General features: G+C 37.6%; 1 protein-coding gene and 1 long non-coding RNA gene across 2 annotated transcripts; one reads left to right on the forward strand and one right to left on the reverse strand.

Annotated features, from left to right (window-relative positions):
• Positions 1-893: 893 nt before the first annotated feature.
• LOC122038826 lies at positions 894-3,938 on the forward strand. Its single transcript, XR_006127944.1, has 3 exons — positions 894-1,546; positions 1,610-1,888; positions 3,495-3,938. It is a non-coding gene; the product is annotated as an uncharacterized LOC122038826 (long non-coding RNA).
• A 16,563-nt stretch (positions 3,939-20,501) lies between these two features.
• LOC122038827 (T-complex protein 1 subunit alpha-like) lies at positions 20,502-22,528 on the reverse strand. The gene is made up of 5 exons (XM_042598778.1): positions 22,344-22,528; positions 22,159-22,251; positions 20,978-21,028; positions 20,781-20,874; positions 20,502-20,700 (listed from the first exon to the last, which is right to left on the reverse strand). Exons 1-5 carry the CDS (start codon positions 22,344-22,346, stop codon positions 20,606-20,608), a joined length of 336 nt encoding a protein of 111 aa, XP_042454712.1. The 5' UTR covers positions 22,347-22,528; the 3' UTR covers positions 20,502-20,605.

The raw sequence follows: 22,528 nt of genomic DNA on the forward strand, positions 1-22,528 counted from the left end.
TACTGTAGCAACCCTTTTAGGGCACTGTTCACCAGTGGCCAAAGGGGGTTGCATTTTTTGGCTGGTTCGTGGAATTGCTCCGCCACCAACAGGAACCAAGAGAAGGGCCTTCTTCCTCCCTCTCACGATCCTCATCGGCGCTGACGTCGGCCGCCACCTCATCTTCTCTCTCTCTCTCTCTTTCTTCCGTGATCAGACCACATCTCAAGCTTGGAGGAGGTTTTCCCTTTTGTGTGGGTCTTCGTCGCCACTAGACGAGGAGGGGGAGCTTCTTCTGCCGCCTCACGCCGTGGAATGCTGCCTCCGCCTGAGCCCACTGTCCGACACTGGCCACCACTCCTCTCCCTCTCCTCCTCACGACGCCACCACCAAACCGACGCGCAGTCGCTCCTCTTCTTTTCCTCCTCTCGCCGAAACCACATCCGAGCCACCCCTCTTCTCCCTCTTTGTACACCACAACTTTCCTCTTCCTTAGCTTGTCCCCTCCCTCCCACGTCCTCACTACAAGAAAATTGGGATTCTACAACACTTAAACGACAACGCTTTTTATAAAAAGCGTTGTCTATTTTTTTTTAACAACGCTTTTAGTGAAAAGCGTTGTCTATTTCATTATTTTCTTATTAATAGACAACGTTTTTCTAAAAACCGTTGTCTATTAGTGATTTTTACAGGTTAAAGACAACGCTTCGTAAAAAGCGTTGTCTATTAGTCTTTTTTTTAGTGTCTACGACAACGATTTTTAAAAAGCGTTGTCTATTGTCAAGTTATCATCTCAATCTTAAGTGATCTAGACCGCTTATCTCAAGATCTGACGGCTGGATCTTCATCCATCTTCATCACAATATGGATGGCCCAAATTAAAGGAGGAGAAAACTTCGTTTCCTTTTACCCATGCGACGACACAGTGCTCTGTTCGCGACATCTCCTCTCGTGCGGCGCAGCTAGGGCACGCGACCTCCCACCGCTGGCCGTCTCTTCTTCCTCACCACCGGCCGACAGCTCTTTCTTCTCTTCACTGCCGCACAGACCCCTCTCAGGAATCGGGAAGTGCGGTGGTGGATTTCGCCGACAATGACGACGCCCAACAACCTTCCCAACGGCGGCCACCACCAGCGCCCACACCCTTCGCCCGACCCTCGGAGACAGCGCCACTACCTTGGCACGCCCATCGCCACCCCTTCCTCCTCCTCTTCCTCCGCCGCCTCCTTCAAGGGTTGCTGTTGCTACCTCGGCGGTGCTCGATGTGATGTACTGCGGCGTGCCACTCGGCGTGGCGACGGTGCCGGGCTTCGAGCAGCCCGCGCACAGCAGCCGCCTCGTCCAGACCCACGAAAGATTGAATACTCACTTTGCATTATCTAGCTTCAAGAGAACAAGAGAGCTGTGCGTGGTGATAAGTGTCTAAAAGTTTAATTGTTTCATTTATTTATGTTGAATCAAGTGATCGCTAGAGATGGGCAAGACATCGGGTTGGTTTACGCTCATCAAAAGAGCCTTCACTTCGAGCTCTAAGGATAAATTGGTCCAGACAAGTACCCCAATCCAAGTAAGTCGAACTAAAGGTTCCCTTGATTCAGACAATTCCTAAATGTGATCTTTGTGACTGCAGTACTCACAGGACAAGCAAAAAAGAGAGAAGAAAAAGTGGGGATTTAGCAAATCCAACCATGATGACAATGGTTCCTTTATTCAAATGCATAGACAACAAAACATAATTGAGCGAATACTGGAGGATGTTCAAAATGAGCAACACCAACGACATAGAGTGCAGCAAGTGCTCCCCAAGAAGGCTCAACAATCGAAATCGCCTACAAGAAAACCAAGGATTGTTCCCAACTATGCCCACATTTCAGCAATCAAAATCCAAGCAGCATAAAGAGGTTACAGGGTAAGATCAATCTGTTTGTCATGCATCATTTAGCATTCATAAAGGATTGACCAATACATACGATCCCTTGTTGGGCTAGTAAGTAATGTTCATACCTATCATGTTTCTTGAAATTTAAAAACATGCATCGACCTAATCTTGATATATCAGAACATAAATACAAACATAAGAGAACTCTAGCCATGCAACTAACAATGAGTATGCGATAACACAAATTCCAACAATATGATCACAAGATAAGAAATTGTTTCACAAGGAACATTCCCAGAACCAAGAGTTCAAGTTGTGCCAATTAATAAGATTGCTATTCTTTTTATTCATTTCATCTCCCTGTTCTTCTGCAAGAAAAAATGTTCCAAAACACCATACAATGTAATGTTCTTCATTTCACCGAAGGAATCATTTTCCTCTTCCTACTTGTTGCTGTAATTGCTATTGTTCATAGGAAAACCCTTTGAATGCTGATAGGTTAGCTGATTGAGTCTTTGTTATTTTAGAGCTTCATGTAGATTTCATTTCATGATTTCGGTTTCGTTCTATGTTTTTCTTCATGTTGTCTTTCATATTGAGTAATGTTTTATGTGAATGTTAAGTGCTTGTATTAATTTGACATCCTATGTTTCAATTTGCACACATTATGATTTCATTGACTCATGCCCATCAAGTGTTTGATGCGGCGAGTTTTTGTGTATTTAAAAGAAGGAAAAAGATTATTTTTTCCCCCTAGAGTTTGTTTAGCTTTTACAACTAGATCAGTACTTGAATTTATCTTTGGCTTTTATCTGGTAAACCTGATCTATCCAATTTTTTTTGTCTTGATTTTATAAGATTTGAGATCTGGAACTTTGGCAATCTCGTTTCTTATTTGAAATCAATCTGTAGCCTACATACTATAAGAGAAATCTCATGTTGTTGCGCATTTTGTTTCAACCATTTCTTTAGTTTGGTGGATCAATTTGGTATTTGTCTCAATTCATTCACATCGACACACATGATGCTCCAGGCAAAGCTTTGATATCTAAGATTTAACAACACAAATCTGTTCTCTGATTTCCCTCTCTTTTATCCTACTATTTTGTTCTGACTTGTAGACTCATTTGAGATACTGAGATTTGCTTCATGTTAGTGTTTCATTTGAAGAAGTCCTAGGCCTCTGAATCAACTGGATTTTGCTCATGTAGTAACGTAATTTTGTATCTCCAAAATTTTTTACCTGGCAGAATTTCTGAAATGTTTTTATCAAAATTGGTGAGTTTGACTCTGATGATTATTTGATACTTAAGTCAGATGTTGCTATTAGATGGATTTTTAATGGAGAAATGCTTGCTGTTGTATGTCTTTTCCATGAAACTCATGCAAGGGTTCATGTGTTCTTCGATGTCTTTCTCACTTGCATCTTGTCAGAAATATTCACATCAGTTAGATCATCTTCATTCAGTACTTGTGTAGTAACTAAGGAGTAATGTTTGCGTAGGAATGCAGAGTTATTTCTCAAGTATTGAACAAAAATGTGAACAGTTCTGACTTCAGAATACAAATTTTCATATAGATTGTAGGCAACTTAGCCGAGATGCATTCTAATTCTGCTTGTTTACCTTTCTTTCAGTAAGCGATTGGTGGTTTGGATGTCAATGAGTGGAACGGTAGAAGGGTCGTCTCTGAACCCAAATGCCCTACACTCTGTTCTGCAGCAGTTGCGGGAGTCAGTGCAGGCATTGTTGGAACACTTCCATCAGTGGAGGCAACAAGAGATGGCTGGCAAAGACTTGTTTGAGACTGCCTCTGTGGAGGCTTTAGTCATGAACCTGAGCACCAAATCTCCGAAAAAAGGCGTGAGGTCGGGTAAATATCGTGAAAAACCTGTCCAATGCATAAGGCCAAAGTGTACTCCTCGCCGCATCATTCTTCGAGGCCGACTAATTATTTTGTGCTTTTTTTGTTTTAAATTCGAATGTCACTATCTACTTTGAAACAGAACTATTTAGTCTTTGTGTATAGTTGAATTCTCCTGTAAATACTAATACTTTGTAATTGAATTCTATTGTTTTGGTACGAGTTTGAAATCATTAGTTGAGCTAATTAATGTTATTTTATATGCCAAATTCAAATCTAGATATGGTAAAAGAAAATTAATAGTTTTGTAAATATAAAAAAATGATTTTGTAAATAGATTTTTTTTATTTTTTTATAAAAAGACAACGCTTTTAAAGCGTTGCACAAGTGTTGTCTTTGCCAAAAACAACAACGTTTTTAAAGCGTTGCAAAGATGATGTTTTTGCAAAAAATACACAACGTTTTTAAAGCGTTGTCTTCGCTACAAACGACAACGCTTTAAAAGCGTTGTCGTTGAGCAGACTTTTAACAACAGTGTCTTTAACAACGCTTTTTCAGGCACAAAGACAACGCTTTAAAAGCGTTGTCTATTAGCTTTTTTCTTGTAGTGCCTCCATAGCGCTGACACCGCCCTTCGTCATCTCCTCCACTGCACTGGCCTCCACCGGCCACTGCCGCGAGTCAGGCCACTGCCATGCCTCCTGCTTCCCTCTCTCTTGGCACACCAGCGCCCCCAGCCGCTGGCCGCCGCCCTTCGGACCGCGGGACAGCCACGTGCTGCCTCACCAGCGGTCTCCTCAGGACGCCGCAGTGCTGCCTCTCTTATCGCCTCATCTTATTCCACCTTCGGACCATCCGCATTGTCGTATGCCTTCAATGGGGGTCGGGCCTCCGGACCCTCGCCGTCAATGGACGCCAATCTGATCATGCTCCGTCTTTGCTGAGTTCCGGCCTTCGAGCCAAGGCTACATTTCGATCCTCACATCGTTGTCTTATTTGGGTGTGTCCATTGTACCCTGACTTGCGTGCCGATTTTATATCACGGCCTGCGGGCCGATATTATATCTCGACCTACGTGCCGATGTCTTATCCCGGCCTACGCGCTAATGTCATCACTCGGACCGTGTGCCGAGGTTGCATCAGGTTTTGTGCCACCGCATCCGGCTCCTCATCGTTAGATCCAGCTCTTCATCCGGCTCGGCGTCATCTGCTCTTCCGGGTCACAACAACTCGAGCAGCGTCCCATCAGAGAGCGCCCCTGGGTCAGGGTACATTTTTCGTACTCGCCCCTCATTTATTTCATTATTATATATATTATTAGTCTGTTACTCATATATTCTTTGGATCTGTCTCTAGCCTCGGGGTTCCAAGGACCGGGGGCAACTCGGTCACTGGCGACAGGTAGTGTTGACAAAAGGACTTTTGACGACTTGGTTAACATAGAAGTCATCTCAGCATACCCCCCATCTAGGATATCGTGATTTGATCAACATTCTATCCACCTCACCCGGTGGTCCATCGGACAGGATCAAACTCTATGGTTAATTAATGCATGCAACTTTAATTTACTTAACCCACTATTTTAATCCAATCATTAATGACTTGATAATTCTCTAATTAAGCAATATCGACATTTAATTAATCTAATTAAGCCACAACCAAGTGATCCAAGTGTTCAACTGGTAATTACTTAATTAATCCTCTAGTCATTAATAAATTCATTAACAAAACTATTAATTAATCATCTAATTAACAAATCTATTAACTAATCAAAGCATTAAGAGTAAAATCCTAATTTACTTAACCCACTATTTTAATCCAATCATTAATGACTTGATAATTCTCTAATTAAGCAATATCGACATTTAATTAATCTAATTAAGCCACAACCAAGTGATCCAAGTGTTCAACTGGTAATTACTTAATTAATCCTCTAGTCATTAATAAATTCATTAACAAAACTATTAATTAATCATCTAATTAACAAATCTATTAACTAATCAAAGCATTAAGAGTAAAATCCTAATTTTACTTAATTTAATTAACTTCAGATTAATCTATCACCTAATCGAATTATCATTCACTGAATTAATAATTCTATAATACATTCGTTAATTAATCCATTTTATAATCAATAATCAATCAACTCGTTAAGCTAGCCATCATTATTTGATTAATAAAAGCAAACTCAATTAACAATAGGATTTGATGAATCATATAAATCTTAGTGTGTTCTCCGTGTTGGCCTGATATATTGACGACGGTGGTGTGGACGAACGTATTATCTCCTTTTTCCACCATATAAACCTTAGTGTTCCCTTCCTCTCCGTTTCTCATTTCTGTTTCTTCTCCTACAACGCTACAGCGGCCGACGTCGACTACACTTGAAGATGGTGGCCCACGGCGACCAAGAGGCGGTGGTAATTTCCGGCAGTGAGGTGAGGCAACAACGCGCGTGGCAGCGACGATGGGCTGAGAGCGCCACTGCTTGGACAGCAAAGGGTCGGTGACATCGGATGATGTCATTGGGTGTGCACTGGGTAGAATGGTTGCCAGAACAAGTGGTGGTGTGGCCTTTGAGACGTCGTGCAATAGGCAACCGTGATGCCACGTGCGGCAACCGAGAGAAGGCGTGGCCTCCGTCACGCGTGAACCCCCTACGTGAAACACGAACTTCACCAGTGCAAGGTGGCGGCTCGGATGGGGCTAGAATTGCTTGCGGCTGAAGGAGAGGGAGAGTGCGGCGCCGATGGTGTCCAGAGTTAGCGACGGAACTGCACGATTTCGTTCATCCAAATACCCCTCACACTCCCATCGAGAAACCTAAGTATGTTTTTCTATGCATCAATCACCTCCCAACGTAAATAGGATATTTCAACAGAAGCTTTCCAAAATCCTAACCGAATTATCTTATTAAAATATTTATAAAAATTATTTTAAATTTAAAAAATTATAATAAAATTATATATATATATATATATATATATATATATATATATATATATATATATATATATAGTATTAATTATTTTTAATATTTTCTTTCGTATTAATTTAAATTAAACTTTAAAATGTAATTAATCGGGCTATTCTTTTCCTAAATATATGGTGCACACCTCCAGTATGGGCCTCCTATACATGACTGACAAAAAGACGCCCATGTGAGCCTCATTGGGCCCACCTGGCACATGGATGCCCCTCTCAGTTGGGCACTAGAGGTGGGTGGGTATCATAATATTCTTTTATATATATATATAATTGTTATCCTATATATTTCATTTATGGGCAACTCATGAACCCCTAGTATTAAATTTTTTTAGAGCAAAAGGTGATAATGTTCACCCTAGGAGGTTAGTATCACTGTCCCTCTGATTACATATAGACAAATAAATCACGAGGGACATTTTATCATAACATGGTAATCCTTTGCATGATGAGATCGTTAGCCATCAAGGCATTTTACACCTTTATGCATTGTAAATTTTGAGTAAATTAATGTAGTAAAAGGCAGTGATTTTTTTTTAAAAAAAAATTAACACTAAATACTCACGCGTTGATCATAGATGGATGTGTAGGATAACATATTATACCCTGAGGCTATACTTGTCTGACAAATCGAATGGTACCCCCTAGTGACAATATGAGAAATAATTGATATTAAACCATTTAAAGTCAACATAATAAGCTAAGAATGATAATGCATATATGTATGTTTGTACATGTGAACATACTCAAAAACTGATATAGAAAGAAAACTATAAACACAAGCAGTGAAAAATAAACCAAGTAACTCAAAAAGAAATCCAAACAAGTGAGACTGATAGCTAGGCCCTCTGAGCGACAAACACATCATCTATTTGTTAACCTTAAAGTTAAAGAAAGAACAAAGGGTAGGAGTACAACAACTCAGTGGTTATAAGAAGATAATGCATGATACTATATATAAGGAGATTAACAGAAGCAATCTCAGATAAAATACTTACTACAAATGTAAGAGTTCCAATAAAATCAACTGCTAACAAAAACATACCCAACTACACAATCCTCCGCTAACCTGCTCAATCAGGTAAAGTTTGTAAATCGGTAGTATATACGGTACATCCAAATCTTGCACAAATAAATACACAACTAGCATATAGCAAGTGTCTAACAAGTTCTGGCTACGTGCAACAACATGATGTTGGTCCCAAATAGGCTGGCAAGAGGGGTTGAATTGCCCTGTAAGTTAGAATAAGAATGATATTTTGCTTTCTTCTTAGCAAAGACAACACACTTAGTTAATAAATAAAAACATAAAAAAAAAGTAGTGACTAGAGATTTTACTTGGTTTGCAATCAGAGAGACTGCTAATTCAAGGCAGTGGAAGCTCACTAAAATTCTCTTTCGATATAGGCGGAGAAGCCTCTTACAAAAGTGAAAACACAAACAATTAAAATAGAATTACAAATGACGTACAAGAGTGTGTTGTGTCGAATGAAGAGGACCAGATCTCTATTTATAGCCTACTAGTCAAATTCGTCATTTGCTGACATGGCATTTCTGGGCACCTAGAGTGGGTCTGGGTACCCCAACGATGTATCTTTGTATCTTATGACAAAGAGTGACTCTTCAATGGCTCGATGATAAGCCTTTATCAATACCCAGGTGCCTGAACTAGTCCGAGCACCTGGAGTGTTATTAACGTGGACCTAAACTCTATCCCCGTTGCAACATCTCCGAAAGGGCGCTTGTACTAGCCCAAGGTGGTCGGGGCGCCTGAACCTAGTCCGAGCGCCTAGAATCTGGGCACCTAGACAAGTCAACTTTGTGTTGACTTGTCTGACTATTTCTGTCTCTTGGGTGATTCTATGGTCATCTAGAGTTGAGCTCACTGATGTTTGTCAGTTATATAGGTGTTTAGACCTTTATTTACGCATATTCACTTGCATTTCTCATATTTGATCTATGTTATCACACTCATTTTCCTCATTTATCAGCATGCTATTTGCTTTGTTCGAAGATCTGATCTTTGTTGTATTTTTATTGATAAGGTACGATTAGGAGCGAAATTGGATGAACATCGTGCAATGGAGAGCTCTTGGGACTTAACCATGGGCAGGCCATGCCTTGAGGCACAACAATGCCATGCTTCCAGATATTCACATGGCAAGCCATGTAAATTGGCACGACCATGCTTTCCTCACCAGAGCTCACACTGGTAGGTCGTGTCTATTGACACAGTTGTGCCCCATTCTAAGAAACCACACATGCAAGTCGTGCCAAATGACATGTCCACAACACCTGAAGCTACGTCCTACACGCCTGGGTCGTGTCTACCACGCATGGTCGTGTAAGGAACTAGGGCGCTAAACACACAAAAGCATAGCGGAAAACATCTAATTCCTCCAAAAGATCCATGCAAAAGGAAACTATATACTAAGTCTTACATGAGAGAATTATACCTTTGATGTGTGCCCTTCTCAATCCCGGCAACAACCTTTCTTTGGATGTAAATCTCAGCGCGATCAAGTGTCCGAGCTTCTACGGTATCCACACGAACATGTTCCGTTTGTCTCACGAACTCTCGATCTGGAGAAGAACCAACTTTGTGGTGCTAGCCACACAAGGTGATTCGACCATGAGGAAGGATCGACCAAGAGGAAGAAGAGGAAGGAGAAGATAAAAATGAACTTTTTTTACAATCAATGGCCAAAATTCCTCCTTTTGTACTCCCATGGAATACCAAAAGTCCATTTGGCTCTTGATCTCCCTTTTGCCTCATGATCTTCTTCATGAATTGACTCTTTGTCATCTTTCATGAAGAGTCTTTTGGTCAAGTCAAAATTGACCTTTCCTCTTCCTTGGTGAATTCAAGTTCACCCAATAAGTCTAACTCATTAAACCTTATCAATCCCAATTGACTCCATGGACATCAATCCAAATTGACTCCATAAATCTAATTCAAATTAGACTCAATCCAATAATTAGATCCAATTGAGTCTAACTCAATGAGACTAATTCGGATTAAACTTCTCTTTGTTTTCCTCTTAATAGGTTGAATTATTATATTGGATTAATCATTAACCCAATAAACCCAATAAACCTAATCATCTCATAATTGGCTCTTAGGGTTATTACTAATAGGTCGTGCCTTTTGTGTTAGGACACTTCGGAGCTAGGGGATAAATAACTCGTCGCGCTCATTCGCTTACTTCATAGATGTTGATTTACAGCGAATCGAATTGAAGTCAAACTCTCCAATGCTGACAAGTAGATTTACTTGGTATCCACCTCAAGAAGAGATGACTAATCCAAGGATCCACACAGGATGCACTCATCCTCTAACAAAACTCTCATTCTCAGAACAATCGGAGGTGGAAAAACTTCGTATAAGACTCAACAACAAGATACAACTCAAACAAGAAGTAAATACATAAAAATACAAATAACACCTTCTTCTTGCTTGTTCCTATTGATGAAGATTGCCTCTTGATGCTTGAAAATGCAGCAACACATCGCTCCAAGCAACTTCAAGAACTGGCAGAACAATAGGAGAAGTGTCGTGTAAGCGCTACTACGTTTGAACCTTGCCATCGCCTTTATACTTCACGATCTAGGGTTCCCAATCTATTGGGTCTGCTCCCAATCAATTTCCACATCAGATCTGTGTGATCCCAGTCATCCAAACCTCGTAACTTGCACACGGTCATATCTCAATCGATGGGCTTATCGATTGGGGAGGCTTTGATCTATCGACCGATCCATTCACAGTGCCTCTGTGCTCTCGTAAATAAACTTAGAATCGATTGACCGATTGATTCAGTCAGCCTCGCAATCTTACGAGAAAGCAAGCCTCAATCGATCAACCGATCAATTGGAGTATCCCAATCGATCGGCTGATCGATTGGAGTATCCCAATCGATCGGCTGATCGATTGGAGTATCCCAATCGATCGGATGATCAATTGGGGAGCACACTATGCTCTTCGCATCAGTGGCCTCTAATCTATTGGATGATCGATTGGCGTAGCCCCAATCGATCGGCTGATCAGTTGACGTAGCTCCAATTGATCGGCTGATCGATTGGGTTGTCCTTGCTCGTGAAGCTCTCCCAATTGATCAACTGATCGATTGGGCTCTAGTTGAATCGATCGGTTGATTGATTGGCCAACCCTAACTTAACTAACTCAAGTCTAGGGTTTCAAACCTAACATCCGATCAATCGTGACCTATTGGGACTCGCTCATGCCTAGCATCTAGTCAATCTTAACCTATTGGGACTTCCTCACTAAGTGTCCGGTCAATTCTTTCACCCACTTGGACTTTTCTCCCCATGCTAAGTGTTTGGTCAACCTTGACCCACTTGGGACTTATCGACTCATGCCAAGTGTTTGGTTCTCCATGACCCACTTAGATTTTCACACGCCTGGCTTCACTCATCATGACTTCAAACTGTCTGACTTTACTCACCAAGACTTTCCATCTGTCTGACTTCACTTACCAGGACTTCCCCTTACTTGGAACTTATCGACTCATGCCAAGTGTTTGGTCCTCCATGACCCATTTAGATTTTCACACGCTTGGCTTCACTCACCAGGAATTTCCATTTGCCTGGCTTCACTTACCAGAACTTCTCATCTGCCTAGCTTCACTCACCAGGACTTCCCAACTGTCTGACTTCACTCACCAAAACTTCCCATCTGCCTAGCCTCATTCACCAGGACTTCCTAACTGTCTGACTTCATTCACTAGGACTTTCCATCTGTCTGGCTTCACTCACTAGGACTTCCCATATGTCTAGTTTCACTCACCAGAACTTTCCAACTACTTGGCTTCACTCACCAGAACTTTGCATCTACCTGGCTTCACTTACCAGGACTTCCCATATGTCTAGATTCACTCACCAGGACTTCTCAACTATCTGGCTTCACTCACCAGAACTTTCCAGTCAAATATCCGGTCAACCTTGATCTACTTGACTCTTCTTCACACTAAAACTGGTCAAACATTGACCAAAGGAAAATTGCTCCAACAATCTCTTCAAATGAGTGATTGCACTTGCAATCTCCATACATTATCAAAAATCAAAACTCAAACATCAAGACTCAAGCTTGAGCCAATTCAAACTTGGCCAACCTGATCAACCTTGACCTAGGGAAATTGCACCAACATTCTGATCCGTCGCCTACACGGGGAGGTTGTGTCAAATGACATGGTCGTGTGCTCCTAAGGCAGGGGTGACATTACCCCATGTCTATAAAAGCATAAGGAGTTTCTCCTGAGGGAGGGTCGGAGGGGGAGTAGACGTCACAGTTCTTTGGTGATTTTGGACGTTCTGAAGTCATTTTCGACTATCCGCTCTTCTTGAGAAGCGGAGGATTGCGTCTTGAAGACTTCACGCTCATCTTGGCTAAGCGTTTCTCTTCCTTTCTTTCTATTTTGGTTGTAGAATGCTTTTAAAATTGTCTTCACGTCTTGTTTCATCGATTATGGAGTAGATTTCCCTAGTTTTAGGACCAAGGGAGTAGTTGTGATGTGACTTGATGTAAAACTCTATGGATATGCCCTTGCTTTGCTTCAATGACAAGTTTATTTTTGGTTCTTATTTGATTAAACACATGTGTGAATCTTTATTGTTAATTTATGTTGTTTAATGGAATGGATGCATGAATTAGTCGCCGCATAGCAAGTATTCTAAAAAAAAAGGGTAGATCCACTACCTTAGCACCCCCCCAGTGTGAACCCCATGGATATGGAAGGAGATAAATATAAGTACACAGGCTATAACCGCATGGTGGGGTAAATCCTAGGTCGTCAGTTCATGAGAATCGACCTCTGACCATTACACCAGAGATATCATACACCCACCATTTACGCTACGCCCTGAGGGCCTTTTTTCAATATTATATTCCACGTGGTCCCTATATGACAAAGGGTAACCATTAAACTTGACATCTTGTAGATATTAGATTTTGAGGGATGTCCTAAGACAATCACTTTATAATTTTTACTAAATATAGATTTACTATTTTAGTGCATATTATATGTTTGATTGTCTTAAACTCATTTACTGAATGTCTTCAATACAATTAATAGAATGAGAGAAATTATAATTGGATCACAACTAATGATTATCTCTACATGTGCAATTATAAATGTATTAGAATTTCCCTAGTCGTCGAATTGATGCATTTGGAGATCATCAATTCTGTAAGACTAGCATGAGTTATACTCATTGGTTCTCTAAGTAGCTATTTTCTCACTTGTTGGAGACATTGAGTTGTTGAGAGTTAAACATGGATGCTAGTTATGGTAACTAGTTCATTGGAATGACTCGCTGTAAGACTTCATATGGTTATCTATATATATGGATATGTTTGTGAACCTCTTACTGTAGCTCAAGTGCAAGTTTCCTTTGACTTGAGGTATACAAGTCATCTTGATCATGGAGACTTATACTTTGACATCTTAAGCAAGCACCTCATTGAGGTGTAGACCCGGGATGATTGGGTATAAGTCAAAATGCCCGAAGATGTTTGGATAGCCCATAGAGGATTCACCGCTCCTTACGAGAAGACGTATACTCTATGGCTACTCGTTAGGATTATTACTCAAAATATTTGGCCAAAGCACCACATGTTAAGAGTATAAGACTCTTGTACACATGTACGAGTAATTTGAATCCATAGAACAAGGAAGTATTATTTGGGATAGGTGTGACATAGTCAGTCTAGTGGGGGCAGACACAGATTATGTCCTAAACCAAGTGAATATAGGATGAGTGAAAGTAACAAGGCACGACTCACTGTACTTGTTGAAAGGTTTAGAATTAGTTCTAAGATCAACTATGATTTTTCGACTAATTGGGGATCATGATGTACTACTAGGTGTCACTCATGATCCCTCTATAATTAAGTAGTTAATTATGGATGACCAAAATAAACCGGGAACCTATTGGGCCTCACGCACTAACGAGTCTTTAAAAGACGTAAAATAAGTTAAAGAATAGGATTCTTAGATCATGAGATAAATATTTGGTTGAACTATACATAAGACAAATATAGAAATATTTGTCATGATGGAAGCACGGATGAGCTACATCTCTTATGGTAGAGTTAAATCATATTTGGTTTAATCATGAATTAGTTATGAACCAGCTTGGTTTAGTTATGAAACAAACCAAGTAGTTAATGGGCTAATTTTTGGTTAAGGGATAATGGGTTGGATTTGAGTTTTCTAATCCAACTCATTAAAGAGGATTATATATAGATGTAATTATGAGAGAATTAATAACAAGTTTCATTATTTGGTTGATTGAATTTTTGAAACCCAATCCTTCTCTCCCTCTCCCCTCTCTTTGTCGCAACCCACAACAAAGAGAAATCCTTCTCCTTGTTGCTGTGACCACCAAGCAATAAAGATACTTCTTCCTTGTTTGCTTCTGCTTCCTAGCTCTTGATCCCTCTTCTTTGCTCGTGGCTAGTAACTTTCAAAGGAGAGACTTGTACTCACATAGTTATCTTGAGGACCTCGGCGTGGATACGAATAGAGGTGAGGTTCGACAACATCACTACTATTGATGCTCTTCTCATTACAGGTCATCCGTAAGGTATACCTAACATAAATTTACTTTCCGTAAAAATTTTAATTATGCGATCATGTTTGACATATTGCATTCTTATATACATGTGATGTGTGTGATGTAATAATTTAGAAATTATTATCGTTTTATTTTTTGTTGTGTATGTTTACGAAACATGTTCTAGCACGCACCCGCATTGAGCATGTTGGGATCGGAGCGTCGCGGAAGGCATATAATGAATCATGGATCTTTTCGTGGTACATATAGTATTACACAAAAGTAACATAAAAACATACCTCAAGTCCTTGATAAACTTGAATGATATCACTCGACAGATAAGAGCCCCACATGTGACTCCTCTAGCAGTATCCACGCGCACTAGATCATGAACTTTATGCGATCTATTAGGTGCTAGCCTCTTGGATCGACAAAGCCTTGAAAGCACTATCGATCTCTTCCGGTGGAAGAAAACAAAGAAGAAGTTGACGAGGGAGAAATGGAGAGAACAAAATCTACTATTGAATCTTTCCGAGGATGACTACTTATACCCTCCAAGGAATACGAAGAGTTAAGTTCTCAATAAATTCATCATTTATGATCTTCATTAATTAGGAAGATGAAGAGTTATAATCTCCATAAATTCTTCATTTATGGGCTTCATTATGATGACTCTTCAACTTCTCCATTAATTATCATTATGATGACTCTTCGAATTCTCCATTAATCATAATGATTATGGCTATTCGAATTCTCTCTTCTTTGTATCAAATAAATCCATACTTGATCTTGATCTCGATTAGCTTCCGATACCATTGTTCATGTCTACGTGCTATACGTGCGACCCTCTAGATTTTATACACGAAAGTAGTGTAAATCCATACACAGACTAAGGTAACCGTCTAGCAACAATTTTTAGCCACCCAACGCGATAAAATTAATATCAGTCATAAACTGTAAATCGCCATGAACCGATTACTGTGTAATTCAATCTCTTCATCTAAGCCTACATCCCAATTAATTCGATACATTATGCATCATTACCAAATTAATTATTTTACTTGATTTCCAAGATATAATAGACTCGTCTTGAATAATAAATCATTCCTCCCATGGCCATGGATTTCGAGTCACTAATATCTCTATCAAGTGGCCAGGATGTTAACTCCTAATCCAAGAGAGTGATGAATCTTCTATTGACTCAACACTATTCTCTCTACGCTTTGCCATACACCCAACTACCGTACTAATCACAATCCGATTAAAGACTGCTTTTAACGACGTCAAAGCACATAACTCTACGTATAGAATAAATGAAGATCTCAAGTCAAAAGATCAGTTACACTCGTTCATAAGAGGAATAACCAATGATGTTTAATATGTAGTCTCCTCTTGAGCGGGTCGTGTCCAATGTACCTCTAAACTCAAGGCACCCGCAAGTACAACTTGGATATCCAACCCTCGATCTATCTCAACCTAGTCATACTCAGTGTTGATCTAGATATCCATGTCCCCTCTAGATATCTATTCGATCAATGACTGTTTTCAGATTAATATACTCATTAATCTGTAGGGTTTTATCATTAATCATATATGTACAGAAAAGTAAATAATTAATGATAAATTCTTGTCTTTATTAAATAATTATCCACAAAATATATAAGGAGTGTCTTGACACATAAGTGCACACACTAACAGGGCATAACCCAACAATGGTATCAGAGTCTGATCGTGCTTCAACATGATAGTAACATTATTTTACAATTCGTAAATAGTGTTGTAATTAATTTTAGAATTTTTATGGAATTATTAAGACTTTTTTTATTCTGCGAAGTTTTCTAAATTGTTAGGAAATTCTATTTTTGGAAAGTTTATGATACAATTCTGGAAAAATAAATTTAGAAATATTTTGCTAATTTATAAATTATCATTTTTAAAATTTTCTAAAATTTTAAGAAATATTTTATTTTTGATTTTTTTTTAAAATTTGTTAGGTAATACTAAATATAGAAAGATCCTATATTTTAAAAATCCACATATGAGATATTAGATATTTTAGATTTATTACATCTTAAGGACTAAGCATTTAATCCCAACAATGTCACGTCTAAAAAAGATACCAAATACCTTAGCCTTGAAAACAACAAGAAGGAATCATGTTCAACTAGAAAAGAAAACTTAGCATAAGAAAATTGAAAAAAAAAAAAAAACTGCCAATCAATCAAGAGAGATTATAGCTCTTTGCAGAAGATATCCCAACATACAAGCAAATGGTAAAACAAATCCATCAAGGAAATTTTGTTGCCAACTCTCTGAGTTCCTGGAGGCATGCAAATAACCATAAACAATAAATTATACAGGTAACCATATATGAAAAATTAATTAAGGACATCCAATTTTCCACAGAGCCAAGCACAAAAACACTGTAGAATGCAAGAAATCAATTAAGCATACTTCAATAGGATCACTAACCCCATGTGGGAAGACTGGTGCAGAACCAACAATATGTAAGAAAAAGAGAAACAGGTTGAACATATCAGGAATGCAGCCTACTAAACAGGGTGTATGCATTAAAAATAAACCTAAAAGGAATAGACCGGTTATTGGGTACATATTGTAGTAATCTAAATGTGATCAAATATTTCACTTGACACATAGGCTATCCCATCTTAAAGCTTATACTGTGCACCAAAAAAGATGCCTCTTACAAAAAAAATAAATAAATAATGATAATAATATTAACGATTTGTTTTTATGTATGCCGTTAGTTAATGGCGCGCCGCGAAAATCTGAATTTATTAAAGTAGTTGAAATACATTGATTGAACGAGGAAGTCGAGATATGATGAAACCGTGATTAAGTCTATCTGTTTGTGCAAGTACAGTGCAGAAATTAATCTTCCAACTTCAATGTATTTTGTAGCAGAGATTGAATTTCTATAGCATCTGTAATAAAAATTCAACACATTTTATGTTGTTCGGCCAATTATTTCTAAGTGGATTTGTAGAAATATAGAATATTGGTCATGGAGTTTCTCATTGATTTATGAATAAAGTATGAGGAATAATTCGGCATGAATTGTATGACTTATTAGTTTATTTATTAGAATTTTATAGTAGAAATAATTCACCACGAATTGCAGTAAAACCTATTTTTAATAAGGATTTTATATTAAAAAATAATTCAACACCAATAATAGAATTTTATTGAGTTTTTTTAATAATTAATCGATCGATTCAGTTTCACTGAAATTTTTGATATGGCAACATAAGAGAAGATGCAATTGGATTTGTAGGCAATCCTTTCTCAGGGATGCCGACCAGAAGCCCAGATAGGAGCAAAGCCACTCTTCGCAGGAGTGGATGAGGCAGTTCCGGAACTTGGCGTTCGAGATGGAGGACCTGGTGGACGAATGCGCGATGCAGCTAGGCCGGATGAGCAGTCTCCAACGCATCGGCGCCTTCCCCTCCCGGATCCTCACTCGCCGTCTGCCGGACATCCGCGCCAGATTTCAAGATGTCTGAAAACAAGCGTCGCAACTTGGCATCCATGGCTCATCCTCCTTGGTCTTGCCCACCTCCTCCTCATCTTCCTCTGCTGCTATTAGCAATCGTTTTGCATCTATTAGCTAGCATCTATCTTCATGGTTAACTTTGTTGGGTCTTTTCAAAGATGTGCTCTAATGCGCAATTAGGTTAGAACAAAAACTTGGTGAAAGCATCTCTTCTCACTCACGATCACATCAAGAAGATTATAAGGCAAAAATGCACCCCAAATTATACACATCATTATTAAAAGGATGTCCTTTTTTTCAAAAATAAAAATAAAAATTCAAAAATGTGCTCCATCATATATTTCATTCTCATAACACCTCTTATCTAAAGCAACCGTAAAAGTCACTTTATTAAAATTTTAAATACTATTACATAAAAAAAAATATTTACCGACTTAATCAAAATTATTTAAATTTTATTAAAATAATTAATTTTAAAATAGATTAAAATCATCTGAAAATAGCTGTTATAATACTATAACATCATTATTATATTAAATGTTACCTATTATATTAGCTATCAAATAGTTTCTGCGCTTAACATGTAACTAGTTATAACTGCTGCTTCAGTAGCAACGGAAGCAAAGGTAATATAATGGAGTCAGGACGGAGGCATCCTTAGGTTAGGGTGAGCTCCAGCCCCACTAATTTAAAATAAAAATATAAAATTAAAAAAATTTATAGTTCCATCATGACATTAATTTACTTTTATTTTTTTCCTATTAAAGTTTCAATAACTTTTTTCCTATTTAAATTGATTTAATTGAAGTTCCAAAGCGCATGTTGCTTGAACTTTAATTAAATCAAAAAATTTTGGTGCTTTATCAGTATCGCCCACTATGTTTTTGCCGCATGTCGCAAGAGCAACCGCCACTGCCGCCTTGCTTGCACTCACAGCCACAAAGCCGCGAGTATAAAGATTTTGATTTTGATCCTCTTTATCCTTTTCTTTTACTGGGTTCGAGTAGATCTGTTCATCTTTGAAATAGATTTCTTTCGACTTCCTTTCCCAATGGTGTAATCTCTATATTTCTTGAAGATCTTTATATTATCGTTCACTTGATATTTCATATTCATGTCTGGTACAAGTATTTGGTAGCGACTCAACGAGTACAATCCCGACATCTCTTCTTTCAAATAACACATGATATCTATGCGATCATTGCTGCAGATTTATTTTCTTTTGATATCATCTCAACGAATCCACTACTATTAATATCCTTGATTGATATTATCTCTTCGAGTCGACTACTATTTTTCTCATTTGTTGTAGTTTATATATTATAATTATATTATTTACTTATATATTAAATCTAATATATTTATTTAATTGATAAGTTAATTCGTTTTGTTTTAACTCTTTCCATTTCGACAGTAAACGAAAAAGAGTAGTTTTTAGCTATGAAACTTACTGAAACAATTCTTCGTAATAAGATAGAAGAAGAATTTTTAATAGATTCTATGGTCATCTATATTGAATGAGAGTTGGTTGAAAAAATTAATAATGATATAATAATTAACGAGTTTGATTCTAAAAAGAATTGAAGAGCATAACTTCGATAGTCAGCTCTATAGGAAAAAAGTTGAAAGACAATATTTTTTATGCGTTGTCAATGTGACTAAAAAAACGTTATTAAAAGTACTGTTGTTAAAAGTCCTATCAAATACAATGCTTAAAAAACGTTGTCATTTTTTACAAAAATAGCACTTTTGCAACGTTTAAAAAATGTTGTCGTTTTTTGCAAAGACGACACTTTTACAACGCTTAAAAAATGTTATCTTTTTTAGCAAGATAATATTTTTTAATGGATAAAAAGTGTTGTCTTTTAAAAATACAATTTTTTAGCAAAATATAAATCTATTTATAAAACTGTTGTTTATTATATTTACACCATGAATTACTTAATTAAACTATTATAAATAACAACAATTAAAATACCATGAAAATACAAATAATCAATTTTCTTATTATTAAACAAGAAATGTGTCATGCAATTTAAACATAAAATATATACATATAATCCACAAACTTTGGATCCATGTTAAATTTATACAAAAGAAAAAACTCTTCTAATATTGCATCTTCTCAAAAAATATGAGTACTTTTTTTACAAAAAAAAATCCCTCTTTCTGTTTCATTCATGTGCAAGGAAGAAAATTATTATATTATAATTAAGATAAAACAGCAACTCACATATTCAATATATTAAATTATTATATTATAATTAAGATTAAATAACACACAATCAATACATTAAATCCAATGAATAAATTTGACAAAAACAATAAGCTAACAGATTAAACCCATAGATAAACAGGGACACTCGAAAAAATTGATTGGCCAAGTAAATTCACATCTCTTCCAACCTGCACAATCCTCAATTCTGAGTGTGGAATCAATTTTCTTAGCTTTACATCCATCCTACCGTTTCATTTCCATTACATTCGTAGGGCAAGCACGTACAAGTGACTGACTCAAATAAAGAAAAATATCACATCATAAGGTATTAGTACTTGAGACTGATTATCAGTATTGATGTCAGTATGGAGACTACTACCTGATGCATTCTCTTATTTAACCTTGCAGTTGATTCACTCAAATCTTTACATGAACTTAATACGCAACCTTAAGCAATACCAATGTTCAATTATTTGTATTTCGGATAGCAAACCATATTAAATTGTGCACTGTTATACCATGCTGGTTACATATGCTGCTTCTTGTATGCCATATAAATAGCTTTCTGCTTGATGGATCAAGAAATTAAAGCTATTCAGGACCTTAGAAACCCGACAGAAATAACACTTGGATCATTGCCCGTAATCAAAAGCCTAATCTTTTGGTGGTAGCGATGAGCACCAAACATAACTAATATATACACGTACAATCAGGTCAAAGGTAAGAGGCAAGTTAAACAAAAAGACAAGAAGTAATTGTGTTGATCTTACCAAATTCGCAAAAGTCACTGTCAATTGCATTTAATTTCGAGGACATGCTTGTCTTTGCACAGTTTGTAAGAGACTCTTTGCCAAGTTTTTCAACCTGAATGTGGACATGATGTCCTTACTAAGTGTAGAGAAAATTGAAAATTGTACTAGTAGTTTGAAAGTATACAATATTGACAAACTAATTAATAGATTCATACCTTTATAGAAAGCTTTTCATTAACATATTTGCAAGCCTCTCTCATTGCAAGCTATGAGGAGATATTGAGAAACATTAATTGGCATATTTTATAAACCATATATTTTGATATATATAAAAATTGAAATGCTTACAGAAAATAATTCTACTATACATGGGCTACTACCGAAGAAAAAAATATAAATATTTTAAAATGTTTAGTTTTTCACTACCCTGATACCACTGATTATAGATGTTGGATAAATCCTATCTCTCACAAGATCATCTGCTCTCTGCAACAAAGGCTAGCAACCCATCAACAATTCACATTATAATGTAAACTGCAAAAAGAACTCAATAGGCACAATCTCTAAACCACCTTAAGTAACTCAGCAGCAAGGATAACCACTAATGTTGTCCCATCTCCAGCCTCTCCATCTTGAAGTTCAGCAAGTTCAACAAGTACCTCTCATCAGTTCGGTGTTAAATGAAACTCTTCCCTAAGCACAACTCTTCATGATTCGAGCTAAAACTTCCTCAAACTTAGATTTTTGAAACTGAAATTTGATAAACCAGATATCCAGAAATCAGTTTTATTTCTGAAATTGACCTTTTGAATCTAGTTCCTGAAATGTGAAATGCAGAGATTAATTGCATCATGGAGGCTTCTTAACTGAAGTTGATAGCACTATTGTAATTCTGAAGATCCTAGAAGCTGCAGAGGAAAAGAATTTGACAAAGATCTGCAGGGTTAGTGTGGAATCTACAAATTTCAGTACTTTGAAATGATAATTGAATTTGGAGCATTAGCAAGGCATGATTGACTTCCAAGATCTATTAAGTTTATAGTGGCAGATCTTCTCAGTAATTGATCAGATACAAGTATTGAGCTTGTATTGTTTGCTAGGCACATACATAATAATTTAACATTAAACAGGGCAATAAAGAACATTATGAGGCATCAATAAAACGGATTATCTTCACAGTGTATAATTTCATAGTCCACTTGTATTTGAATTTGTTCCTTGCATTTAATTTAGCCTAAATTTATAGGATTTACATTTACATAAAACAAATTTAGCCTAAACAATACATAACAGACACACTAAAAAAGATGTTGTCGTAGGCTCTAAAAAAAGTTCACAATTACTACGCCAAGTAGCAAGAAAATAGAAAGGAAAGGCCTTCCGCAAGCACACATACCGTGTATCCACATGTTGTGCGTCTACTCCCTTGTGCCTCAGCGACTCCAAGTAGAAAGTCGGGCTTCGATTGAAAGCAACGAGCACCAAGCCGCTATCGCAAATAATCCATAAAATCAGTGATCGACGATTAAAAATCCAAAAAAAAAAATCAAACTTTTTTCTTGAGAAGTAGCGCTAGCTGACCATGCTTGGTATTTTCTGACGACGATTTGGGAAGCGAGGTTGGCGAGGAAATGATCGAAGACACCAGAACCGAGAGACAAAGCAAGGGAGACTAGGTGCAGGAGGCACAGAGGAGGCTTTTGGTGGAGATGGATAAGTTTTGGAGACTAAGGGGTGTTTGGTTGATGGATTTGAAAATGAGGGAA

This window comes from Zingiber officinale, chromosome 1A, assembly GCF_018446385.1.
Source record: "Zingiber officinale cultivar Zhangliang chromosome 1A, Zo_v1.1, whole genome shotgun sequence".
NCBI lineage: Eukaryota > Viridiplantae > Streptophyta > Magnoliopsida > Zingiberales > Zingiberaceae > Zingiber > Zingiber officinale.